This window comes from Leptodactylus fuscus, chromosome 1, assembly GCF_031893055.1.
Source record: "Leptodactylus fuscus isolate aLepFus1 chromosome 1, aLepFus1.hap2, whole genome shotgun sequence".
Taxonomy (NCBI): Eukaryota; Metazoa; Chordata; class Amphibia; order Anura; family Leptodactylidae; genus Leptodactylus; species Leptodactylus fuscus.
The window spans coordinates 141,330,286-141,355,863 of NC_134265.1; the positions used below are offsets into that span (position 1 = coordinate 141,330,286).

At 41.7% G+C, this 25,578-nt stretch overlaps 1 protein-coding gene across 1 annotated transcript in view; it reads left to right on the forward strand.

Moving 5' to 3' along the window:
- Positions 1 to 18,642, forward strand: part of SLC35D2 (solute carrier family 35 member D2) — a 44,536-nt gene extending 25,894 nt beyond the window's left edge. Inside the window, exons 9-12 of the mRNA XM_075276693.1 lie at positions 1,342 to 1,409; positions 7,781 to 7,859; positions 10,251 to 10,333; positions 18,486 to 18,642. Of these exons, the coding sequence (XP_075132794.1) occupies positions 1,342 to 1,409; positions 7,781 to 7,859; positions 10,251 to 10,333; positions 18,486 to 18,642 (387 nt within the window). The remainder of the gene's footprint in view (positions 1 to 1,341; positions 1,410 to 7,780; positions 7,860 to 10,250; positions 10,334 to 18,485) is intronic.
- The last annotated feature ends 6,936 nt before the right edge of the window (positions 18,643 to 25,578 follow it).

The following is a 25,578-nucleotide window of genomic DNA, read 5'->3' on the forward strand; positions in this document are numbered from 1 at the left end:
TACAAATGATTGTGTCCATATAACCCTATAGGTGCCATGGCGCGCCTACTCACTTATTGCATGCTTACCAACATCTGACAAGGGAGGTGGGGGAAAATGCTGTGTGTGTCATAAAATTTCTTGGAGAAGACCAAACACACGTTGCGGTGTGACCTGTCTCTTTTTGTGGTGAAAAACAACTACTACAGACCACGCCCCCTTTTCATAACCTGACTGGCAAATAGCCTGCCCATGCCATATGTAAAATGATAGAGCGCATGGCATTCTGCAAGGTCCAGGAGAATTGGCAGCTCTTCTGGCAGGAGTCCTCTCAGAGGGTTGTCAAGTATGAATTATTGTCAGCTATTTTTTTATGCTGAGAAGTGAAGGAGGTGGTCCTGTTGGTGATGGACAGGCCCCCTGATATTTAAAAAATAAAATATAAGTTATACCAATATTTATATATTAATCTGCCTTGGTCCTGCTGCTCTATAACGTGCTACATGCAGATTTCAATGCATTTTCTGTGTAATAGGTTTGTTTTAACCATAAAAAACTCCTGCACCATGAATGTTGAAAAAGCCACAAAACCCTCAAAGTCCACATATGGCTATGTTAATTTAAAAAGAAAAAAAGAAGTTATGGCTGGAATGAAACAATGGAAAGAACAAGAAAGTACCACATCCTTTGTTACCAAACTAGGATGCCTTCTTAAGGTTTTCAAAATGCAGCAACATGCATGTAATCTTTAGTATTGGCCCACAGGAGGCCCAGGCTTCACAATCACTAGCCACAAAAAAAACGGCTATACTTTAATTATAAATTTGGCAAGTGCAATGAGAATGGCAAATTAAAGGGGGTATACCCACAAAAAGATATACCATAAATGTGTGATACATGTGGGTCTCAGAGTACTAAAATGAATGTCCCTATTCCTCCAACTCTGACCAGCAGCTAAGGGAGCGTTCACACTACTGTCGGTGTCCGACAGTTAGTGTCTGATGCTAATGTCCGCGCAAAATGTTGTGTGGACATTAGCATCGGACACTAGCTGTGTCCGTTACATTTTGCATTGATTTAAATGGACATCGGGTGCGTTCTTTTACTGTCCGTGGGTGTCCTTAACTGTCTGTTCACAAAGATGTCCGACTCTTCAAGCGGACAGCAAAACCCAACATGTAGGGTTTTTCTGGAATATGAATGGTTACAAAACTACAGATTACTGTAGTAGCTGTGAATTGAGATCTTGGTTTTTTAACTTTATTATGGTAAAAACAACCTTACAGAATTATAGGCCTATTGCTGAGCTTATTAATAAAAGAATTGAATGGTAACGATATAAATACCTATTGCTTTTTTTAGGCCATACATTTTAGCAAGTGGACAAATATTTATTTTGCTTTCCAATTTCTTCTTGCCTGCATGATGGGGTAAGTAGTCAGAAATATATTTTAATAATTCTGAAATTTACTTAATGTACATAGGTGAATGTATTGTCCTATTAATTCATTGGCATTGTATCAGCATAATACTATGACTAATGCCCTTTAAAAAGGACCTTTCATATCCTTAGAGATGAGCGGCATTATATATTGCTAGAAAGTTGACAGCGCAGAGAATTCAGTTCATGGTCCACTTTGCTGGGATGCGCCTTCGGGTGCCAGAGATATCCACTATCAGGAAAGTGGGATTAAAGCACAGTGTCATTGCTGGGCTATGAGGAATGCTCTCCCCTGACATTACAAGCACATTAAGGTCATGGAGTGGCCTAGCCAGTCCCCAGACCTTAATCCCATTAAAAACTTATGGATAGGGTTGAGCGATCAGGATCGGAAATGTTCAGATTCCGATCGGAGATTGAGTAAATTTCACGATCGCGATTGGAATTCTGATCCTGATCTTTTCCAACAGAATCAAGGTCGGAGGTTATTTCCCACAATGCTTGGCTACTGGGAAAATCTATAGTATCAGATGAGCGAGTACTATTCGAAACTCCCGTTTCGAATAGCACGCACCCATAGGAATGAATGGAAGCGGCCGGCGCACAGAATTTGCCGGCGTCCGGCCTCTTAACCCCCTGCGTGCCAGCTGCATCCATTCATTCCTATGGATTTACCGCAGCCTGCCACTCTTCTGCTTCGTCCCTATTTTACCGTATGCTCAACTCTGCTACATCTGAGATGTAGCAGAGCTGAGTATACAGTAAAGCAGGGACGAAGCAGAAGAGTAGATAGTATCTATCTATTCGCCAACTTCGCTCAACTTACCTGCACAGAAGTGCTGTCGCTGCCAGTTCCGTTCTTCTCGCTCTTCTTCTGTTAGAGATGCTGGGAGAAGGTGGGGCTTGTGGATTAGGAGAGTGTGGGCGGGTACTGGAAGGGGAGACGTGAGTGATGCACTGACGTCTCCCCGCCCACACTCACCTAAGCCACAACAAGCCCCACCTACTCCCATCATCTCTAATACTAGCCTAGGGAGGTGGGGGCACATACGGCGCTCTGAAGGCATGTCAATGAGAGAGGACCGGACTGAGAAGAACAGGGAGTGGCAGCGGATCTGTGCAGGTAAGTGGACACCAGTTTTTGGACTACATGATGTGTAGTGAATAGGATCGTTTTTAAAATTCAGCCTTCGATAATTAAAAAAAATTCCATTGACTTGCATTGGGATCCGGTTCGAATGGAAAATGATCGGAAATCGGATTTTAAAAACGATCCTGAAATTTCAAGATCATCTCAACCCTACTTATGGAGGGAACTGAAGCTCCGAGTTGCCAAGCGACAGCCTCAAAATCTTAATGATTTAGAGATGATCTACAAAGAGGAGCGGACCAAAATTCCTCCTGACATGTGTGCAAACCTCATTAACTACAAAAAAACATCAGATTGCTGCGCGTCAACAAGGGTTTTGCCATCAAATGTTAAGTCTTGTTTCCCTCTGGCAAACAAGACTTCATAAAGCAAATAGTTTTACACCATGGTGGATTTGTCACATGATAGACATTGGTGATAAGCAGCGAGCCACATTTACTTATATATCAGGTCCATTGGTTTTGCGTTTGTTCATAAATATGAGCCATTGTCCACTGCCATGCTATTCTTCCCTTAAAAATGACAAAATAAATTTAGATTTTTAGCCAATTTTTAGCTCTTTAAGCAAACACAGACAAAGTTATATCAAAGTGAATGTGGCCTGTATGTTTATGGAAAAACTAATGTTAAGCAGAGAAAACCATAGATTTTAACCATACACTGCACTGCCCTTTGCTTTTACACATTTAACATTTAAAACACTCCAAAAATTACACATTTATTAGGGAAATGTTCATGTCTGTGGTTTTTTTAGACACACATGGCAGTTATATTGCAGAGCAATGGCTTTGTAGAAAAATTAGCCCGTTTTGATGGCTTGTAAATGCTACAGGGGCTTATTGTTATTTGGGAGACAAATTTGTGGCAGTGAGCTACTTGAAAAGTGATTGACAACTGGCTTTAAAAAAAAAAAAAAAAAAAAAAATTATATATATATATATATATATATATATATATATATATATATATATATATATATATATATATATATAGCATATATGTAGCAATTTAGAAGTATCAGCAGCCATCATCAACAAGAGATGTTTGGAAATCCTCACAGATCCATGCCTGATTCATTTTGATAATAGTAATTTTTCCACATTATCGGTGGACAGTTTTGTCCTTTTATGTGTTACAACAACACTGACAGCACTGAACACCTTTTTGGTCATAACACTTGAGGCTGGACAAGATAAAACTCTCCTGACAAACTGGACCAGATCATTGCACTGCTCTATCCTATTGTCCGGGTCAAAGTTTATATGCTGGACTATAGGTGCAGTCGGTGGTTGTCAATTGCCTGTTGTGGCTCTGATTGGCCCTGCAAGCTGAAAAATGTTAGGTCCATCAACTTCCAGATACTGTACTGGGCCTGGCTGCTGCTTTTACTGCTCCTGACACTTGTGGTAGAGTGCTGGCCATGTGAGATGGACTGTGAGTGGGCAGAGGCCACCTGGGTACACATGCAACAGGCTTCTGCAGTGCTCTCCCTAAATGCTGTGGCAAGCTGAGTATGCAAATATCTCCTCCTGCTCCTTTTGTCTGTCACCTGGCATGTTCATTTCCACTCTTAATTGTTAACCAAAAAACCCACTGAAATAAGAGATTTTATTTTATTTTAAGAGTAGTGAAGGATGCACTGCTAGTAGTACCACGGCCACCACTACTACTATACTGTACTGTGTGTGATGTATATGTAGAGTTACATATGCGCACACAGTGCACTTGTGCATACAGAGAAATGCTTACAAAATTTTGTTCACATTAACAACAATGCTACTTCACACTATGTATGGATAAGACACCAGAACAGAGCTAAAAAAACCCATTCCTATAACAATTTTAGCTATAATATAATACAATATATGGGTAGGTAAGGAAGGGCAGGATAGCTAGCGAGTTAGGAAGGGGGTGTATGGGAGGGATGGAAAGAGGAAGGAAGAGTGGAGTAAAGTGAGAGGGATTAGTAAAGTTATATAGCAGGAAGCTGAACCAAGTAAACAAAAGCAAGAGATACCAGAAGGTCCCAAGGACACCAAGAAATCACTCAAAACACAGCTAAAGGTATATGGGTGCATTTATTAACTCATTAATAGCACTAACGGACACTTTTAAAAAAACATTTTTTTGCCCGGAAAACCCATTTAACTCTGCCTTGCAGACTCACTGACAGTCATTTGTCTATCTATGCAATTCTACTCTAGCACTGCACTACTAATCTGCATGTGTATGTTGCTTGATTCTCTCTTGTACTTCTATAACTATTGTTCAGTTTTAAATTCTGGCTTGTGCTGTCTATAGCCTAGCTGCTAATAAGATAGCCATGAGATGCAGTGAGATAGAATACAGATATGTGTGAATTTCCACCATTACACCAACTAAAGGCTGATATCACGAGTGCACAAGCTTATATACTCCATATGACAACAGCACTGTAATGTCCACCTACTTATGTCTATTGATTGAGAGGTTGTCAGATATTGTTATCATGTAATATGTGAGTCACTACACACATGACATTGTCTCCTGTATTTTCTGGTCTAACATGAGGCGGCCATTCTCTTATAGCATGACCATTTTTGATCATCCAAAGTGAATCACCATTTGCTCGGTTTTGTTAAATAACTGAACAATTTGGAATATGTGGGACAAACCTGGCTCATTATGAACCGATTCGCCTATCTCTGATGCTAAATCTGAGTCTAGTAAAGTTTATAGCACCTTTTAAATTTGCATACTTTGAGCCAGAATTCTACAACATAGTATTAGTGTAGTTTTGGTACATCCTGGCAAATGTAAGCCCCAACTCCTTTTCTGATAAGCCACCCACATGTTTAGCAAATCGGGAAAATTTTAAACCAAAATGTATGCCAAGTTACACAAAAGACATGTCATATTTGGACTAGTATGTAGTTGTAACCACAATAGTAAATCTGAGCCAATGTCTTGTATCCAGTCTAGGCAGCGGTCCATGAGCCAATTGGATCTACATCTCAGCTGGGAGCCGAACAGTTCCTGTTATATAACCATCAGTTATTGACTGTTTGTTGGCAATAGTTCTATGTATGTGTTTAAATTTACTGTGGTCTCTTACAGACTACCTCTTACTAGATATTATAAACTCCAACTTTCGAGATATATACTGTAGCACTGCCTAGGCTGGATACAATCTACATCTCAGATGAGAGCAGCACTATGCGCATAGGGTTTGTAGCCTATGACTAGAAACAAACATGTTATCATTCCATGACAGCTTTTAAAAGTTAATGAATTAAAAACTTAAAATTGTTTAATACCTTCTATGTACATACTCATTAAATAGTCCAAGACAATAAAGACATGTCTGCAAACATAGCACCCCACCTGTCCATGGGTCATCTCTAGTATTGCAACCCTGCTAAATTGTAGTGGGGTGTGAGGTAATATACCACTCGCAACCTGTGGAAAGGTGTGGTGATGTTTTTTGAAAGGCCTCAGTCAGTTTTCTAAATGTGGACAGCCTTAGGGTCCATTCACACGGATTAAACGCGCGTGTATTTTGGCAAACTACACGTGTAAGGTTCCGATTCAAAAACTGGGTGGCCGGAAATGAAAGCCGGTGCACTGCACCGGCATCCAGCCGCGCACTTTGCTCCAGATTAGGCCCAATGAATGGGCTTAGTCCGGAGGAGGGGTGACGTTCTTCAGGCCGAATCGCGAGGCACCTCGGCCTGAAGAATGAGCACCTCCCATCTTTTTTACGGGAGGCGGAAGAAACATCTCCCGGAAAAAAGACCTGAGCGGCTCCCATTGATTTCAATGGGAGACGTCTTTTTGGTCAGGGTTTTGAGGCGATTACGGCCTCAAAACCCTGACCAAAAAACCCTGTGTGAACTTACCCTTAGAAATCATTTAAGGCTACTGCACGTTCATGGGGAAAATATGCAGCATAATAACAGTAACAACTGAATCTGCGTTTACAATGCTGTAGATTTTAAAGGGGTTATTTCAGGAAAAATATTTCTCTACCCATAGAATAGAGGATAAATTATTGATCAATGGAGCTCTGACCACTGAGATCCCCATGGATCCAGGAACAGTGCATGTTTTTCCTTGTTGTAAATGTAGTCATGTTGGTGAACTCCCGCTCCATTCATTTTAATGGGTTGTGACAGACATATAGGGCTCCAGGAAAAACAGTTTGTGTGCAGAGCAGAATGTATTTGGCTGTGTGAGGTGAACTCTCTGCATCATGCGGAGTTATGACCCAGAGAGCTCCCGAAAGGCCGGATTGTTTCTGTTCTGTAGAGACTTAAAGCAGTGAGTTGAGTTCAGTAGTCGTGGCAATCCAACCGTTTTGGAGATAACTTCATTATACTTCATTACAACTGACTATGATGCAGTGAGTTCAATTCACACAGCCAAATTCAGTTTGGGAAATGACGCGCATACAGACCATTCTTTGCAAACAGGTCTCATGCTAGGTTCTTACCTGCGTTCAGGTTTCCGATCAGGGGCTCCACTTTGGGGACCCCCCGAACGGAAACCTAATCCACTTAAAAATGCAGTTACTTGCAGACTCCATAGACTATAATGGTCCATTCACACAAAGGAAAATGGTGAGGAATTTCGTATGGAATTTTCCACGCTGAAAAAAAAAGCTTCTCATTGATTTCAATGGGTTCTGCTAGCTTTTTTTTTCCATTGCACCTGGTTTCCAATGGAAAAGGGAATGGAATCCTGAAGCAGACAGCAGGCACAGATGAGTTGTGTGAAAAAGGACTTGGTTTTCAATTTGAACTCATCAAGCTGAATGAGAACAATGTTTTTTTTGTTGTTTTTTTTACTGCATTTTGTTTTTAATTGCAGTATCACATGTTACTATTAGAGATGAGCGAATAGTATTCAAAACTCTAGTTTTGAATACCTTGCTTCCATAGGAATGAATGGAAGTGGCCGAACACCAAGATGTTAAGTGCCGGCCACGCGCAGGCTGCTTCAATTCATTCCTATGGAGCGAGATATTCGCTCATCTCTAATTACTATCCATTTCACCTATATGCCAGAAAACCCAAAGTTTTCAATTCAAGTGGGGTTAAAAACAGCATGCAGTTCCTCAGTTAAAAAATCTTCATGTAAACACCGCCTCATAGCACCTCCACATTACCTTCTGTGTAATGCGTATCTTTGTCACCAGATATTTACATATTCTGCTCTTTTCATTATGACAGATTTGTGCTACTTTATTCCATAGTACTTTGCAGTTACTACAATTCCGCACTTACAACCACAGTTATTGGTGCCCTCAAGGTAAATCTACACATTACTTATAATTTTCGGATGTGAATATAAATTGAACTGTAGCAAGCATGCCACTTCAGCAGTACGTAGACTTGCCACATGTATAACCGCCTATCTGTATGTGCTATTATTAATATTTTTGTATGGCAGTAGTGCCTCTTCGGGTCTCCACAGGGACTAAGGTCTGGCCACAATTACTGCCCTCCCTATTGTAGCCTCTATAGCTAATCAATAATTTATGGTGTAAGATAAGATAAGATAAGATAATCCTTTAATAGTCCCACAGTGGGGAAATTTCAGCATGTTACAGCAGCATAGTAATACAGATACAGGATAATACACAGTAATATATTACAGAAGTAGACACACATATGCTGAGAACAGAAGATATACTAGGAGTCCATAGCAGCTAAGGAACAGTAGAAGAAAGAAGGAAGACTTCATAATCATAATCATTAAGTTTTCTGTGCGGAGTGATCTTCACTTGGTCTGATGTAGATTATACAGCCTGATCACGGTATATAGTCAATAAGACCTACACATCTGCCCTGATTCTATCATAATAAGGCTGAGCCAGTAGAAGTTTAGATAAACCGTGTTGATTCAAAGAAGAATCAGAGACAAATATTGTATTCAAAGTCTTCATTACTTGTTCGACTATAGAGTACAATTGTCTTCAGGCTTATTAGAGTGTATTCACATGGTACTGTTGAGATGCAGTTAAAATGGTAATTGGATAAAAGCATGCAGTTTTACCACAGTTTTTGATGCTATTACAGTTTTTAAAAGGCGAAACACATTTGTTTTACATTTCACCTGCAGAAACCTCAAGCAGTCTAAAAACTGTGGAAAGACAGCATGCAGTCTTTCCAGTGCGGTTTTTAACTAAACCTCAATGTCTCTCTGTGAAAGAACCCTACAGCTAAGGCCCCAAATTGTGGAAAATCTGCTATTCTTGTTACAGACTTTCCTTTTTTTTTTTTTTTTTGTTTTGTTTTAACCAAAGCCAATGGAATGGATTCAACAGAAAAGAAAAGTATAATCCTGCATTCACATGTGAAAACAGACTCATGGCATCATAGATAACTGTACTAGGAGTTCCTCTCCGGACGGTAAATCCGACCAACATACAGTCATGTGAATGTGGGGTTAGGCCTTATTCACACAACGTTTCTGGCAAATATAATGGTCATTAAAAGCAGATATACATGCATGTTTTTAGTGGCCATTTTGTGTCAGTTCTACATATGTTGCATTCAGTTTTTCTGTTCTTGTTGGTCCAGTATCATCTGTCATCTATTGATTTTTTAATTGTCAATGAAAAAAATTTCATAGGTCCTGTTTGACCAACCCGCTGATCTCTTTGGAATGTCAGTTTTTGGATTGCCATTAAAAATGGTCAGGCAAAAAAAAAAAAAAATGTGAATAGACAATTGAATTCAATGTGTTCTCGAAACAGTCATGTGAATGAGACTTAAGTACTTCCTCTATATTTCCCACTCCTTTTCACATCAATTTGGCTCAAAAAAAACACAGCAAAATCTGCAACAAAAAAAGCTGCTTTTCCACAATATGGGGCTGTTTTTTTGGGTCCACATGGGGACCTGAAAGACAAAGAGCCCTTTTGCTTAAAAAGTAGTTACTCGAAGACACCAGCAGACCCCAGACTTTTCAGTATAAGGGGCCGTTCACACGGAGTGACGCGACACTCATTTAGACACGTATACACGTGTCAGAGCGCGGCACATCAAAACAGATCCCATTGATTTCATTGTGTAGCGCGCATGTGCTGGCACCCATTGAAATCAATGGGATCTGTTTTGAAGCGCCGATCTCTGACAACGTATATACGTGTCTAAATGAGCGGCGCATTACTCCGTGTGAACGGCCCCTAAAACTGGCAGAGAGAAAATTCCTCCATGCAAGACTTTTCTCTTCTCCAACTAGGTGGAATCTGCAGTGGAGTCTCCTATGGAGACTCCAACGCAGATGTCAACTTAGCCTTTTAGACTTTTATGAAGCGGAATGAAAGTGCGAGGGGGCATTCACACAATGTTACGCAGCGTTGATTCTGACACTTAAACTCGTATCAGAATCAGCGCTGCAAAAGAGAATCCCATTGACTTTACTAGTTCCGGCTAGCGTGCGTAACACATTGAAATCAATGGGAGGCATTTTAACCCATTGATTTCAATGTGTTACGCGCGCTAAACGGAACCCATTGAAGTCAATGGTATTCTGTTTTGTAGCGCTGATTCTGACACGAGTTTACATGTCAGAATCAACGCCGCGTTACATTGTGTGTATGCACCCTAACTAGTAAGGTGGGATAAGCCATAAATGTCTAAATTGTAAAATATTTGACGCCTAGTTTATTATTTTTCTATTTTGTTTCTATAGAATGTGTCAGTTGCCTACATTGGAATTTTCATCGGAGGAGATTATATGTTTTCTTGGCTAAATTTTATAGGCCTAAATATTTGGTAAGTGCCATACATGTTATCTTATTTAGTTATTTTACCTAAAGTAAAATGGAGGAAAGGAAACAACAGCATTGGATGGTGCTACTCTGTGGCTTCTTCACAGAAGAGAAGACTTTCATAGGATAATGGTGTATTAACCCCTTAATGATGCAGCCTAGTTTGACCTCCAGAACAAGGCTTCCTTTTTGTTTTTTTTCATGCCTGAGAGCCATAACTTTTTTTTCCCATTGACTCACCCATGTGATGCTTGATTTTGCAGTATTTTTAAAGGGATTTTATCATTTTTTTGTCCCTAGCATGTAGGAATGGCCTTAAGAAAGGCTATTCTGCTTCTACTTTTAAATGTCCCCAATGCTGCGAGAGAACTCTCCAGTGCCGCCTCTATCTTCGCCTGGAATGGCCTCTCCCTGGGTCGGGCAGAGCTGGTTAGTAAGATTACAGCGATGCCCAACTTATAAGGCATGCGGAATGGCTATAAAAGGAATGGGAACTACATCAAAAGTACCGTACTTATACTAGTTTCTGCTCAATCCATTCCTGGTTTTGGCTCAAAAAAACGCAGCAAAATCTGCAAAAAAAAAATAAAGCTGAGTTTCCTCAATGTTTGGCCTCAGCCTAAAGTGGTTTTTACATCTAGCTACTTTTGCACAATAATATCACTTTTATATAAGAAATATTCTGTTTTTGCATGGCCATATTCTAATAGCCATAATCTTTTTTAATTTTTCAATTGCTCAAGGTGTGTGGGGACATATTTTTTTTGCAGAACGAGTTTTCATCTGTAGTCTTTTCAGGTGCATTCAAATTCTGTACCCTATCTATTTGTCTAGTCACTTTCCATGGTCAATAAGCTCAGCATGTGAAGTGTCAAACTGCTGGGGATCGGAGTTATCCAACCGTGGCAGATGATACTGTGTGTGCCTGCCAGGCTCCTGCCCCTTACCCATGACACATATATTTGTCCTATAGAGTGTACTAGAGTAACAAATGGGTAGAGCAAGTTCATTGATGTTCAAATACCATTGACATAGAAACTTTAACACAGTTACATAAAAACATACATATATATTAATACAATAACAATTTCTCAAGTATATTAAACAGTAAAATGTCAGCAAATATTAAAATAACAATTTCAACATTTTATTTTTGTACACAATGCAGCGTTTTTAATTTCCAATGGCTATATATTTTAATAAAAATCAGGAAGTGACTAATAGGTTGTCTAGACACAATACAATATATCCACAATGACTTTTTGTCATGTACAACTTCATAATGGTCTGTGATGGGTATTTTCCTCTTCACAGAGAATCAGGAAATTATTTCCCAGTGTTTAAAATGTAAATTCTAATGGTGACCTGGCGTTCACATTCCTAGTCTGAGAAACAAACTAGATTGTATTTAAAGAATCCATTCACTACATATTTTATCCTTCTATGGGTTTAACATGTATCAATATGGTTGGATTTTGTTTTTAAATAAAATAAAAAAATCTAACCTGGAACTCTTCAGACGTCTTGGCAGGTCAGTAATAACATCTTCATTAACTATTGGTGTGTTCAGATGCTGACTCATTGTGCTGGTCTGCCTAAACTTTTTGACGGCACAATAAATCTCACAAATATTAATTGTGACCTCAAGTTTTGAAGATAACTGCATATAATATGGTGAAATAGATCTTCACAATGTTGCTCATCTTTTAGAGCTGTCACCTTTTTTGCACTCATTCAAGATATTAATCCACCCTACATGGGACAGAACCAGGATCTAAGCTGACATTCCTCTCATTACAGGGGTCGGCAGAGTCCACAATTTGGACTATGTGTTGAATAATTTCTCCATCTCTTCATGTACTATCAACACTTCTGACCACAAGAAGTATCAGTGGTTTAGTACTTGTTTTGTCTGACATGGAACAAGACTAAATATTCTCTAAGAGCATGCATCGCTGTTATTTTTACTTCTAACACTGAATAGTTTCTGATCTTCAAAAACAATGTCATATAATTTAAATGAGAAGCTTTGTAAATGCATTGCATATGTATTTCAATACAACACAATATTAATAGCTCCATCACTGTTCCAACCAAGTTTGTATTGTGTCAAAACTTTTTTTTAGTTTTTTCATTTTAGAATCTTTGATCTTTCCTCCACTACTTGTTAGGGTCCATTTACACGGAGTAAACGAGCACTCATTTTGGTAAAATACACGTGTATATAATACGCGTATAAAAATAAGACATTTTGAAGCCGCTTCAAAATCCAGACCAAAAAAACTACGTGTGAACTAACCCTTAGTGTGGGGTATTTTTTTTTTTATCTACAATACACTGGATACCAAGTTGCTTCATTTTCTATACGCTGGAGTAGTAAAAAATTATAGTTGTAAAAGTGGACATACCCTTTAAGAAAAAAAAGGATATAACTCCCACATCACCCAGATTGGCCATACACTAACCTGGGGCCCCACTGCGATTTGGCTGTGGTGGCAAAAACCTCAGTGTTTCAGATTACCTGCAAAATGGATGGTATTCTGGCTTATCCCATTCACACACTGCAGAAAAAAATCTGCAGCAGAAATTCTGTGATTTACAAAAACGCACTTATACCTACGGAAATCCTGGCATTTTCCGTATAGGAAGTAGAAAGTCTGCAGAGAAAGCCTCTGTGGACTTTCTGTGAACAGCGCTGTGGATAAATCACAATGTGTTGCCACCTCAGTTTTTCCCACAATCCTTTTTTATTGCAGCCTGCAATATGGGGCCCTATCCTTAAGTTTATTACATCTAAGAGAAAATCAGAGAAACTTGAGGCTGAAGCCCCACATTGCAGAAATGCAGCTTTTTTTGTTGCAAATTTTGCTCTGGTTTTTTGAGCCAAAGCCAAGAATGGTAACTAAAGGAATGGGAAATATATAGGAAGCCCTTATACTTCTATCTTCTGCTCAATCCATTCTTGGCTTTGGCTCAAAAAAACACAACAAAATCTGCAACAAAAAAAGCTGCATTTCTGCAATGTGGGGCCTCAGCTTGAAGCAGCTTTCTTCAGCAACATGTCAAAAAGCAATACATGGCAACATTAAATTCCATACTTCAAATACTGTAACCAAAACCAACCAGCTTACTCTAGGTTCACACTAGCATTTGTCTCTCTGTCATTTGAATCCATATGGGGACCCGAAAGATGGAGAGCGTGTCCCCTCAAAATAGAGTTACCGTATAACCCCATTAGGGCTCATTCACACGGAGTAACGCCGGGCGTGTATCACAGCCGTACATGCCGGCGTTACAGCAGGGCTGCCGAACACTTCCCATTCACTTCAATGGAAGCGCTCGTAACGCCGCTGTTACGAGCGCTCCCATTGAAGTGAATGGGAAGTGTTCGGCAGCCCTGCCATAACACCGGCGTGTACGGCTGTGATACACGCCCAGCGTTACTCCGTGTGAATGAGCCCTTATGTTGCAGGAGTTTTCTCTCTGCTAATTTTAGATGGAATCTGTGGCAGAGTCTCCTATGCAGGTGTGAACCTAGCCTTAATCTTTGCAGGTTTGTTGAGGTACAGCAGAATACTCTTTGTGTACCCTAGACTGGACAAGTACCCTGACAGAGGATTTTCCTTTCCTACTCCTGTTCTCACACAAAGCAGCCAGCACCTGCTCTATACACCCCCTTTAAAGTAGGTAAAAACCCTGGATGGAGTATGTGAGTGACCGTGACCTCCCAGGCTCCTTAGACATTCCTAAATCCTGGACCTAAATTCCAATCATGTAAAGAAACCACTCAGTAGCCTACTGTTTCTGGTCCATATTTTTTCCCAGGATCTACATCATTGAAGCAAGAATCCTCAGTGATACATAAACATAATCCATGATTTTTTCTCCTGGAATATTACATCTGTGATATTGTCATAGGGTTTGAAGATGTACACAATATGGGACCACTTTGTTCTTTTCCTCTATTTTGGAAAAGTTCCGAAACAAAAACTAATTTCAGATTCCCAAAGGATAATGTTTAATATAAAAAGAATTTAACAATATAATTTTCTGCCATGGCAGCAGTGGTTAGCCAGAAAAGAATCAGGCAGATGTTGTTTTATATTGTATCTTTTTTTCTCAGACATTCATAAAACAACATGAGCGTTGCGAGGACAAGCTGCTGTTAATTATCTTATTAGCATTTGTGCTTGGCAAACAGTTCAGACAGTTCTTCTGTTGGACCTGGGCACCCTTTTACACTTAAATTATGTGTTTGTCCCTCAAAAATCCACACTGCATATTAATATGGAGTGACATTGAGATTCACTGCCGTTATCCAGGCCTTCACATGAGAAATCAGTTCATGGTTTAGAAGCGTATTATACTGTAATTTCTACGGCTGCACTTACATGTAAATGTTAGATCAGAGTTAGTTATTGCTTATTTGTCTCCTTAATTTATATTACTCCCTAATCCCATACCTCCCAACTTTCAATAACGAAAAGAGGGACAAAATGTGCGGTGCACGTAGCGAGATGCGGCAAATATAGCTCCACTCACTTCTAAATCGACTCTGCCCCTTTATTTCTGTTTGTGCTCACCAACAGGGCCGCCATCAGAAATTTTGGGGCCCCATACAGCCTAAGTGTCTGCCCCCCCTGCCGCCATTTTAAAACTACCTTATTCTGCGACATACCAATTATGTATTACATTTCCCTTTATTTAGCAGCATTACAAGGCTTAATCAGATTCTATTTGCAGGTACAATCTGCTACGTGTGACAGCGCCTATAGAGAGCCAACACCATTTATAAGAGCCCTCCTAATAAATCCTCAGGGCTTTTTCACATTGTGTTTTTGGCTTCCCTTGCCGGGATACGTTGGTAACCAGTCAGAATCAGCTGTCAACTTATCCCTGCACGAAGAACTGGACATTAAAAAAATGGGGGGCCTGCAGTTCTCCATGCAGGGATAAGTGGGGAGCTGATTGTGACTGGTTACCAACGTATCCCGGCAAGGGAGGCCAAAACACAATGTGAACACTCCTTTAAACTGAAAGTCCCACCCCCAAACAGGCTGCTATGCTAAGTAGCATAGCAGCCTACATCATTATTAATACAAAGCACACATACCTTTGGAGGTATTGTGTGCTTTGTAGTTCTCCAGCTAAAAACTTATATATTATTGCCCCAGACGTTCCCTCTCCGCAGTGCCGCACACCCGATGCCCCAACAATCCCCCCGTCCACCTTCTAACATCTTTCCATTGCCCCCTGTACCCATACCTCCTAACTTTTGAAGAACCAAAAGAGAGACCAAATGTGCGGCGTGAGTAGAGCGCCGTGGCAAATTTAGCCCCGCCCACTTTTGTGTTGACTCCGTCCATTCTCATAAATTTTTCATGTGCCCGCACACAGTATAATCCTCCGACAGTCACCCGTAAATTATATGTCCCCCCTCTATCTCTCCCCAGCTTCATATACACCCTTCATCTGCCCACAGTTTCATGTCCCCCCTCCATCTCTGCCCCCAGTTTCATGTCCCCTCCATCTCTGTCCCCAGATTAATGTCCCTTCCATCTCTGCCCCTAGATTCATGTCCTCTCCATCTCTGCCCCCAGATTCATGTCCCCTCCATCTCTGCCCCCAGATTCATGTCCCTCCATCTCTGCCCCCAGATTCATGTCCTCTCCATCTCTGCCCCCAGATTCATGTCCCCCCATCTCTGCCCCCAGATTCATGTCCCCCCATCTCTGCCCCCAGATTCATGTCCCCCCATCTCTGCCCCCAGTTTCATGTCCCCTCCATCTCTGTCCCCAGATTCATGTCCCCTCCATCTCTGCCCCCAGATTCATGTCCTCTCCATCTCTGCCCCCAGATTCATGTCCCCTCCATCTCTGCCCCAGATTCATGTCCCTCCATCTCTACCCCCAGATTCATGTCCTCTCCATCTCTGCCCCCAGATTCATGTCCCCCATCTCTGCCCCAAGATTCATGTCCCCTCCATCTCTGCCCCCAGATTCATGTCCTCTCCATCTCTGCCCCCAGATTCATGTCCCTTCCATCTCTGCCCCCAGATTCATGTCCCCCATCTCTTCCCCCAGATTCATGTCCCCCATCTCTGCCCCCAGATTCATGTCCTCTCCATCTCTGCCCCCAGATTCATGTCCCCTCCATCTCTGCCCCCAGATTCATGTCCCATCCATCTCTGCCCCCAGATTCATGTCCCCATATCTCTGCCCCCAGATTCATGTCCCTCCATCTCTGCCCCCAGTGTCATGCCGTTCTCTCCATCTCTGCCCCAGTGTCATGCCGTCCTCTCCATCTCTGCCCCCAGTGTCATGCCGTCCTCTCCATCTCTGCCCCCAGTGTCATGCCGTCCTCTCCTTCATCTGCCCCCAGTTTCACTTTCCATCTGACTGTACACATTACTCTTACCTTCTCCACGTTCCCGCGCCGCTCACTCTCTCTCGCGCACAGTTGTAGACGCGATGTGACGTCATCACATCGCATTTACACAGCCAGTAGCAGCAGCGGCAGCGAAGCAAGGAGCTGACCAGGAGTCAGCTCCTTGCTTCAGCTGCGTATGTGTTCAACTCAGATCTGCGTCCAGAGGACATACAATGACCGCTGCGGGCGCCAGGAGGCCGGCACACGGTGGCTGGCCAAAACTGGGCCCCCCCCATTTCTCAATTTGGCCGGGCCCCTGACGCCAGTAGCAGTAGTACTGGCCTATCGGCGGCCCTGCTCACCACACAGTGTAATGCTCCTACAGTCACCCTAATATTATATGCCCCCACATTATAATGTTCTCCTCAAATTGACCCCATAGTATAAAATCTCTCTTCTGTTGCACACACAGTTTAATGTTCCCCTTCAACTGCTCCACGGTTTAATTTTCCCCTACAGCTGCCCCAGTTTAAACTGTGGGCAGCTAGACAGGGACATTAAACTGGGGCAACTGAAGGGGAACATCAAACTGGGGCAGCAGGAGGGGGACATTAAACTGAGGGGACATTAACGTGCCCCTCCAGCTGCCCCCAGTTTAATTTCCCCTCCATCTGCCCAACTAACAATGTTCTTCTTCAACTGCCCCCAAAGTTTAATGTCCTCTTCTATCTGCCCCACCCAGTTTAATGCCCCCTCATATGCTTCCCAGTATATTGTCCCACCTCAATCTTCCCGCACAATTTAATGTCACTCCTACAGCTCCCAGAGTCAGAGAATGCAAGGAAACAGTGTTGAGGCAGGAGCTGTCTGCTTCTGCTTCACCATTGTATTCAACTCATCACCATCCTGTTCGGACGCAGATGAGTTGAATCTGGGACATACCACCCGCTGACCGGGGCCATGGGACATGACCTGGAATCCGGGACGGTTGGGAAGTTTGCTAATTCTTGGCTTTCAATCTTTGCATTGCTAATGTTGAATAGTGGAAATGAAAATACAGCAATAATTGACTTGCTACATGTTCAAATTCTGCAGCGCAAAACACTTTGCACTCATTTTTTTTTCCTGTAGTGTGTGGATGGGATTTATCTTTAGGATTATCAGATAATATGAAGGTGAAATTAGTCAGTGGCACTAGGTTCACAATAGTGTTGGCCTATCCATTGTTGTGGTCTGTCTGAGGACCAGAACAATAGGCAGCTAGACCAATGTAATAGGCTGCTGGAATCCCTTGACTATAATGGGGCCTGTTGGGTGTCTTTCCTCCATCAGTTTCAGTATTAAAATGACAAAGGCCTCTGTGGAGTGCTTTTTCATCCATCGATTTTAGTCGGTTATTGTGGTGGCCGAGTCTCCAAGGGAGATGTGTACTGAGCCTGAGTGACCTGTTTAATTTAAAGAACAGGGAACAATTAAAGTCTAATCTTCACAACACATTTATGGAAGTGTATCACAACATGAACAAAGGAGATTTCTGAGGACTTCGGAAGAGTAGTTGTTTATACTCATTCGGCTGGGAATTAGAAATAAGGTACAATACCATTGCTAAAGAGTTTGGAGTCCACCAATCCTGCGACAGATTGTGAACAAATAAAGGAAACTCAATACCATTGCAGAAATATAGAAAATTCTGTAGTGTTCAGAAACTTCTGGTTGAATTTTTACTACATAAATTGTTTTACAATTAACATCTGGTAATTTTGGATTTTCTTTCTCTTACGTTTCAGCATGGCAGGTGGAGCAGCATATTCTTTTGTAACATTATGGGAAGTTCCACCATCAGCAGGAAAGCATTCAAATACGTATAATTTGGAAGAACAAAAGTCTACGTTACCTCAAGTCATAAATACAAAACATCTTAATGCATCCAAAGACATTATTTAATACTAAATAAAATATTATTTAAAAAAACTTGTCTGCGAAGTATAGAAGTCCATACCTATGGGATATTCAACCAGTCTCTGATATACTACAGAGACATATGCTGATGCACGAAGATTCACTAAAGGATGGCCAGTGAAGATGGTTCTAAAATGCTTGCACAGACTGAAGCTTTCAGTATACTTACTGAAAATGGTAATCTATATAGGATGTTTTCAGGGATCTTAAAGTATATTTTTGATAGAAGTGATGTTAAGACCATTGACTCGGGAAATATCAGTGGTTTTGGAAGATCTTGGAATTTGAGAAATGAGAGCTTAAAAGGGGTTATACAGGAAGTGTTAAAATACTTCCCCAAGGTTTTCTTTGAACAGTACCTTAGGTTTATGGGGCTGGTACTAACCCTGGGTCATATGTTCAGGACCAGCATCCAGCACATGAGTCGATCTGTCTCCTTTCCAGTGTTCACAGGTACTATGGGTGCTGCCCTTACTATTATAAGGGTATGTGAGTGGGAAATAAGTGGCAAGTATCAAATGAGTCAATAAAAGAGGAAAAAGCCCAACTCCACAATAATTACTAATGATATATTTTTACACTTTTTAGTACTGTAATGGAAAAAATGAAAAATACAACTACAGTATAAAAAAAAATCAATTCAAGATGTTTTAGTCTTAAATAATTAAATTTAACTTGCCCCTTTTTAAATAATGGGCCATTCACATGGCCAAAAACTTCCGCATCAGATTCCTCTTCATATTCTGGTCCCTGGCTGCCTACAGTGGAAAGCTGAAATAGAGCCTTGGCCCTCCGCCATGGATTTCCCTTGCTGATTAAGCTTAGTGAATGAACGTAATTAGTGGGTTGGCTCACGTCACGGACTCTGACTAAATCAGCCAAGGAATCCGTGGCAAGGCTGAGCAGGGCTCTTCTTTTTTTCAGTATCCTGCATAGATCTTAGCCTTCCATTGAAAATAATGAGAGGCAGAATCTGGTGCTGAGTTTCAGGCCAGATTTCACTGTGTGAGCATATCCTTAGAATTAAATTAAAAAGTAAACATATTTGACTTTCATATGGGCCAGTGGGTTACAGCTTATGGCACTCCAATTGTTAGGAAACTACAACTCCCAACAGTCTGAAGTTATATAACTTTCCAATCGCTGAAGAGCCACAGGTTATAGACCAAGAATATACTGTAGATAAAATATTGAAAAACTTTAAAAATATTCTACATTATTGTGTACTAATCTTTATTGATGTAATCTTCACCCAGAGCTAAATTTACACTTCTACTTGGAGATTTTTTTAATTATAACCTGCTCCTTCCTTTCAAAATAGTGCATCATGAAAGAAACAAAGTCAATGATGTCTGGTGAGTGTACTTTGTGTCTGTCATGTGGCAGATCTGGCAATGCCGTCATTTTAGTTTTTTTGTTCCTATGATGGAACAGAAAACTAGAATGCAGATCTGAATTCAGCCTTCACCTGTATGTTTTCTATGCTACCCTTGAATACAAGTTTATACAGTGTTGGACAAAAGTATTGGCAATTCTGTCAGATAATACCCATTTTCTTCCAGAAAATGATTGCAATCACAAATTCTTTGGTATTATTATCTTCATTTAATTTGTCTTCAATGGAAAACCACAAAAAGAATTGTCAAAAAGCCAAATTGGATATAATTCCAGACCAAACATAAAAAGGGGGTGGACAAAAGTATTGGCACTGTTTGAAAAATCATGTGTTGCTTCTCTTATTTGTGTAATTAACAGCACCTGTTACTTACCTGAGGCACCTAACAGGTGGTGGCAATAACTAAATCACTTGCAGCCAGTTGAAATGGATTAAAGTTAACTCAACCTCTGTCCTGTGTCCTTGTGTGTACCACATTGAGCATGGAGAAAAGAAAGAAGACCAAAGAACTGTCTGAGGACTTGAAAAGCAAAATTGTGAGGAAGCATGAGCAATCTCAAGGCTACAAGTCCATCTCCAAAGACCTGAATGTTCCTGTGTCTACCGTGCGCAGTGTCATCAAGAAGTTTAAAGCCCATGGCACTGTGGCTAACCTCCATAGATGTGGACGGAAAAGAAAAATTGACGAGAGATTTCAACGCAAGATTGTGCGGATGGTGGATAAAGAATCTCGACTAACATCCAAACAAGTTCAAGCTGCCCTGCAGTCCGAGGGTACAACAGTATCAACCCGTACTATCCGTCAGCGTCTGAATGAAAAGGGACTGTATGGTAGGATACCCATGAAGACCCCACTTTTTACCCAGAGACATAAAAAAGCCAGGCTGGAGTTTGCTAAAACTTACCTGACAAAGCCAAAAACATTTTGGAAGAATGTTCTCTGGTCAGATGAGACAAAAGTAGAGCTTTTTGGGAAAAGGCATCAACATAGAGTTTACAGGGGAAAAAAGAGGCCTTCAAACAAAAGAACACGGTCCCTACAGTCAAACATGGCGGAGGTTCCCTGATGTTTTGGGGTTGCTTTGCTGCCTCTGGCACTGGACTGCTTGACTGTGTGCATGGCATTATGAAGTCTGAAGACTACCAACACATTGTGCAGCATAATGTAGGGCCCAGTGTGAGAAAGCTGGGTCTGCCTCAGAGGTCATGGGTCTTCCAGCAGGACAATGACCCAAAACACACTTCAAAAAGCACTAGAAAATGGTTTGAGAGAAAGCACTGGAGACTTCTAAAGTGTCCAGCAATGAGCCCAGACCTGAATCCCATAGAACATCTGTGGAGAGATCTCAAAATGGCAGTTTAGAGAAGGCACCCTTCAAATCTCAGGGACCTGGAGCAGTTTGCCAAAGAAGAATGGTCTAAAATTCCAGCAGAGCATTGTAAGAAACTCATTGATGGTTACCGGAAGCAGTTGTTTGCAGTTATTTTGTCTAAAGCAGGGGTCTCAAACTCGCGGCCCGCGGGCCGCATGTGGCCCCCCCGAACAGTTTTGTGCGGCTCGCACAAGCCTAGGGATGCTGGATCCGAGTTGAATACATTGCGAGATGATTATATCCACTAGCCGCTACGTTCCGGCTAGTGGACATATAGGCGCGATGTGATGACGTCACATCATCACATCGCGCCTACAGGTCTATTAGTGAAACTGCAGAGCGTGGCGGGGGAGCGTTGGATGGTGAGTATAAGTGTTTTTTTGTGTGTTAAAGAGGACCTTTCACCATTTTGCCCACAGGCAGTTCTATATACTGCCGGAAAGCTGACAGTGCGCTGACTTCAGCGCACTGTCGGCTTTCCCGATGTGGGCCCAGTGTGAAGAGCTTACGGTCCGGTACCGTAGCTCTTCTATGGTCAGAAGGGAGTTTCTGACACTTGCGCTGTACTGTGGAGCGGGGAGGAACTCCCCCCTCCCTCCCTGATAATACTCGTCTATGGACGATTACTGCGAGCAGAGGGAGGGGGCGTTCCTCCCGGCTCTCACAGCACAGCGCGATTGGCTGTGCTGTGAAGAAGGACGTCTCTGACTGAGTGTCAGAAACGCCCTTCTGACCATAGAAGAGCTACGGTATCGGACCGTAAGCTCTTCACACCGGGCCCACATCGGGAAAGCCGACAGTGTGCTGAACTCAGGGCACTGTCAGCTTTCCAGCAGTATATAAAACTGCCTGTGGGCAAAATGGTGAAAGGTCCTCTTTAAACATTGAGGTGAAATGAAGGGCGTCATGACACTGGAGGCAGACGAAGGGAGGGGGGAGAACGGCATGACACTGGGGCAGAAATGGAGGGACATGAATCTGGGGACAGAGATGGGGGGACATGAATCTGGGGGCAGAGATGTGGGGACATGAATCTGGGGACAGAGATGGAGGGGACATGAATCTGGGGGCGGAGATGGAGGGGACATGAATCTGGGGGCAGAGATGGAGGGACATGAATCTGGGGGCAGAGATGGGGGGACATGAATCTGGGGGCAGAGATGGGGGGACATGAATCTGGGGGCAGATGAAGGGTGTATATGTAACTGGGGGAAAGATGGAGGGGGGACATATAGTTTACGGGTGACTGTAGGAGGATTATACAGTGTGGGGGCACATGGAAAATGAATGGGCGGAGTCAACATAAAAGTGGGTGGAGCTAAATTTGCCACGGTGCGGCCCGCCGACTGGCTGGGATCTTGCTCTGCGGCCCACATGCTGAGTTGAGTTTGAGACCCCTGGTCTAAAGGTTGTGCTACCAAGTATTAGACTGTGGGTGCTAATACTTTTGTCCGGCCCATTTTTGGAGTTTTGTGTAAAATGATCAATGATTTGACTTTTTTATTCATTCTCTTTTGTGTTTTTTTCATTGCACGCAAAATAAATGAAGATATTAATACCAAAGAGTTTGTGCTTGCAATCATTTTCTGGAAGAAAATGAGTATTATCTGACAGAATTGCAGGGGTGTCAATACTTTTGGTCAACACTGTAGTTCAGTTGGAAAAAGAACATACAGTGGGTACAGAAAGTATTCAGACCCCTTTAAATTTTTCACTCTTTATTTCATTGCAGCCATTTTCTAGAATCAAAAATTCTTTGAAGGGATTTTATAATTAAAACTCACTTTTTTGTCCCTAACACGTAGGAATAGCCTTAAGAAAGGCTATTCTTCTCCTATCTTTAGATGTCTTCTCCGCACCGCTGTTCCATAGAAATCATAGTTTTCATTGGTATGCAAATGACTTCTCCAGCGCCACCTCCATCTTTTTCAGGAATAGGTCTTCTTTGCATCTTTTTCCTGCGGTGGCTTCAAACTTCTAGGCCTCGGGAAGCCGACTGCAATACAATACTGTGTAAGCGGCCATTTTCTTGTGGCCGCTGGGCATGCACAGTTGGCTTTGCCCTATGCCCGAGGCCTAGAAGTTTGAAGCCACCGCTGGAAGAAGAGACAAGGATAGGATGGAGGTGGCGCTGGAGAGTTCTCTCGCAGCGTTGGGGACGCCCCCAGTGCTGCAAGAGAACTAATTTGCATACCGACAAAAACCAGGAGAAGAATAGCCTTTCTTAAGGCTATTCCTACTGTTAGGGACAAAAAATTTAGTTTTAATGATAGAATCCCTTTAATGTACACTCAGCACTCCATCTTGACATAAAAAACCCAGAAATGTAGATATGTTTGCAAATGTATTAAAAACGAAAAACTGAACTATCACATGGTCATAAGTAGAGATGAATGAACAGTAAAATGTTCGAGGTTCGATATTCGTTTCAAGTAGCCCCTCAATATTTGACTACTCAAATCGAATATCGAACCCTATTATAGTCTATGGGGGGAAAATGCTCGTTTCAGGGGTAGGCAACGTTCGATCAATGTCTCCGCGGCATCTTCCGGCTCTGAATTCACTCTGCCAAGCATCGGGCCTGGGCAGAGCCGACTGTGCATGCCCGCACTACAAGCGGACATGCGCAGTCGGCTCTGCCCAGGCCCGATGCCTGGCAGAGTGAATGAAGAGCCGGAAGACGCTGCGGGGAAGCTGCACGGAGAAGACTTCTAAAGGTAGGAGAAGAACCAGCGTTGATTGGCCGACTGTATAGCATTCCGCTAATCAATGCTGGTTCTACATCGAACTTTTACATTCGAATAGCGAGTGGTACTCGATCGAGTACGCGTATTTCGAATACCGTAGTATTCGATCGAATACCTACTCAATCGAGTACTACTCGCTCATCTCTAGTCATTTAGTCAGTCTATACTCCAAACCAAAGGACAGCGTAAAATTTAACTTTTATTAAATAATGTTAAAACAATAACTCCGGGTATATAGAAGATAAAGTGTCAAACTAACTGCATAACCTTCCTAATAAAGTCTTTGCATGAAAATGACTCAATTAGTGTCTAGCTCCCAACTCTCTAGTTCAGAAGCCAAGGGTATGCTTATTGATCCAGAAATAACTTCTCCCCTGGATCAATAACAGATAGACAAATGTCTCACTAATATTTAAATATTAACCCCTTCCCGCCGATGGCATTTTTTGATTTTCGTTTTTCGTTTTTGACTCCCCTCCTTCTAAACCCATAACTTTTTTATTTCTCCGCTCCCAGAGTCATATGAGGTCTTAATTTTTGCGGGACAATTTTTTCTTCATGATGCCACCATTAATTATTCTATATAATGTACTGGGAAGCAGGAAAAAAATTCAGAATGGGGTGGATTTGAAGAAAAAATGCATTTCTGCGACTTTCTTACGGGCTTTGGTTTTACGGCGTTCACTGTGCAGCCAAAATGACATGTCCCCTATATTCTGTGTTTCGGTACGGTTCCAGGGATACCAAATTTATATGGTTTTATTTACATTTTGACCCCTAAAAAAAATTCCAAAACGGTGTTAAAATTTTTTTTTTCTAAAAGTCGCCATATTCCGACGGCCGTAACTTTTTTATACATAGGTGTACGGGGATGCATAGGGCGTCTTTTTTTGCGGGGCCGGGTGTACTTTTTAGTTCTACCATTTTCGGGAAATGTTATTGCTTTGATCACTTTTTATTCAAATTTTTATCAGAATTAAAACAGTGAAAAAACGGCGGTTTGGCACTTTTGACTATTTTTCCTGCTACAGCGTTTACCGAACAGGAAAAATATTTGTATAGCTTTGTAGAGCGGGCGATTTCGGACGTGGGGATACCTAACATGTATATGTTTCACAGTTTTTAACTACTTTTATATCTGTTCTAGGGAAAGGGGGGTGATTTGAACTTTTAATACTTTTTATATTCTTTTATATTTTTTTTTTACTTTTTTTTAAATTTTTTTTTTGCATTTATTAGACCCCCTAGGGGTGTTGAACCCCAGGGGGTCTGATCACTAATGCAATGCATTACAATGCTAATGCATTGCAATGCATTGCAAAAAATCATCATCTCTTTTGCAGGCTGTATACACCAGCCTGCAAAAGAGAGAATTTGCAGACCGGCTGGGAGCCTTTAACAAGGC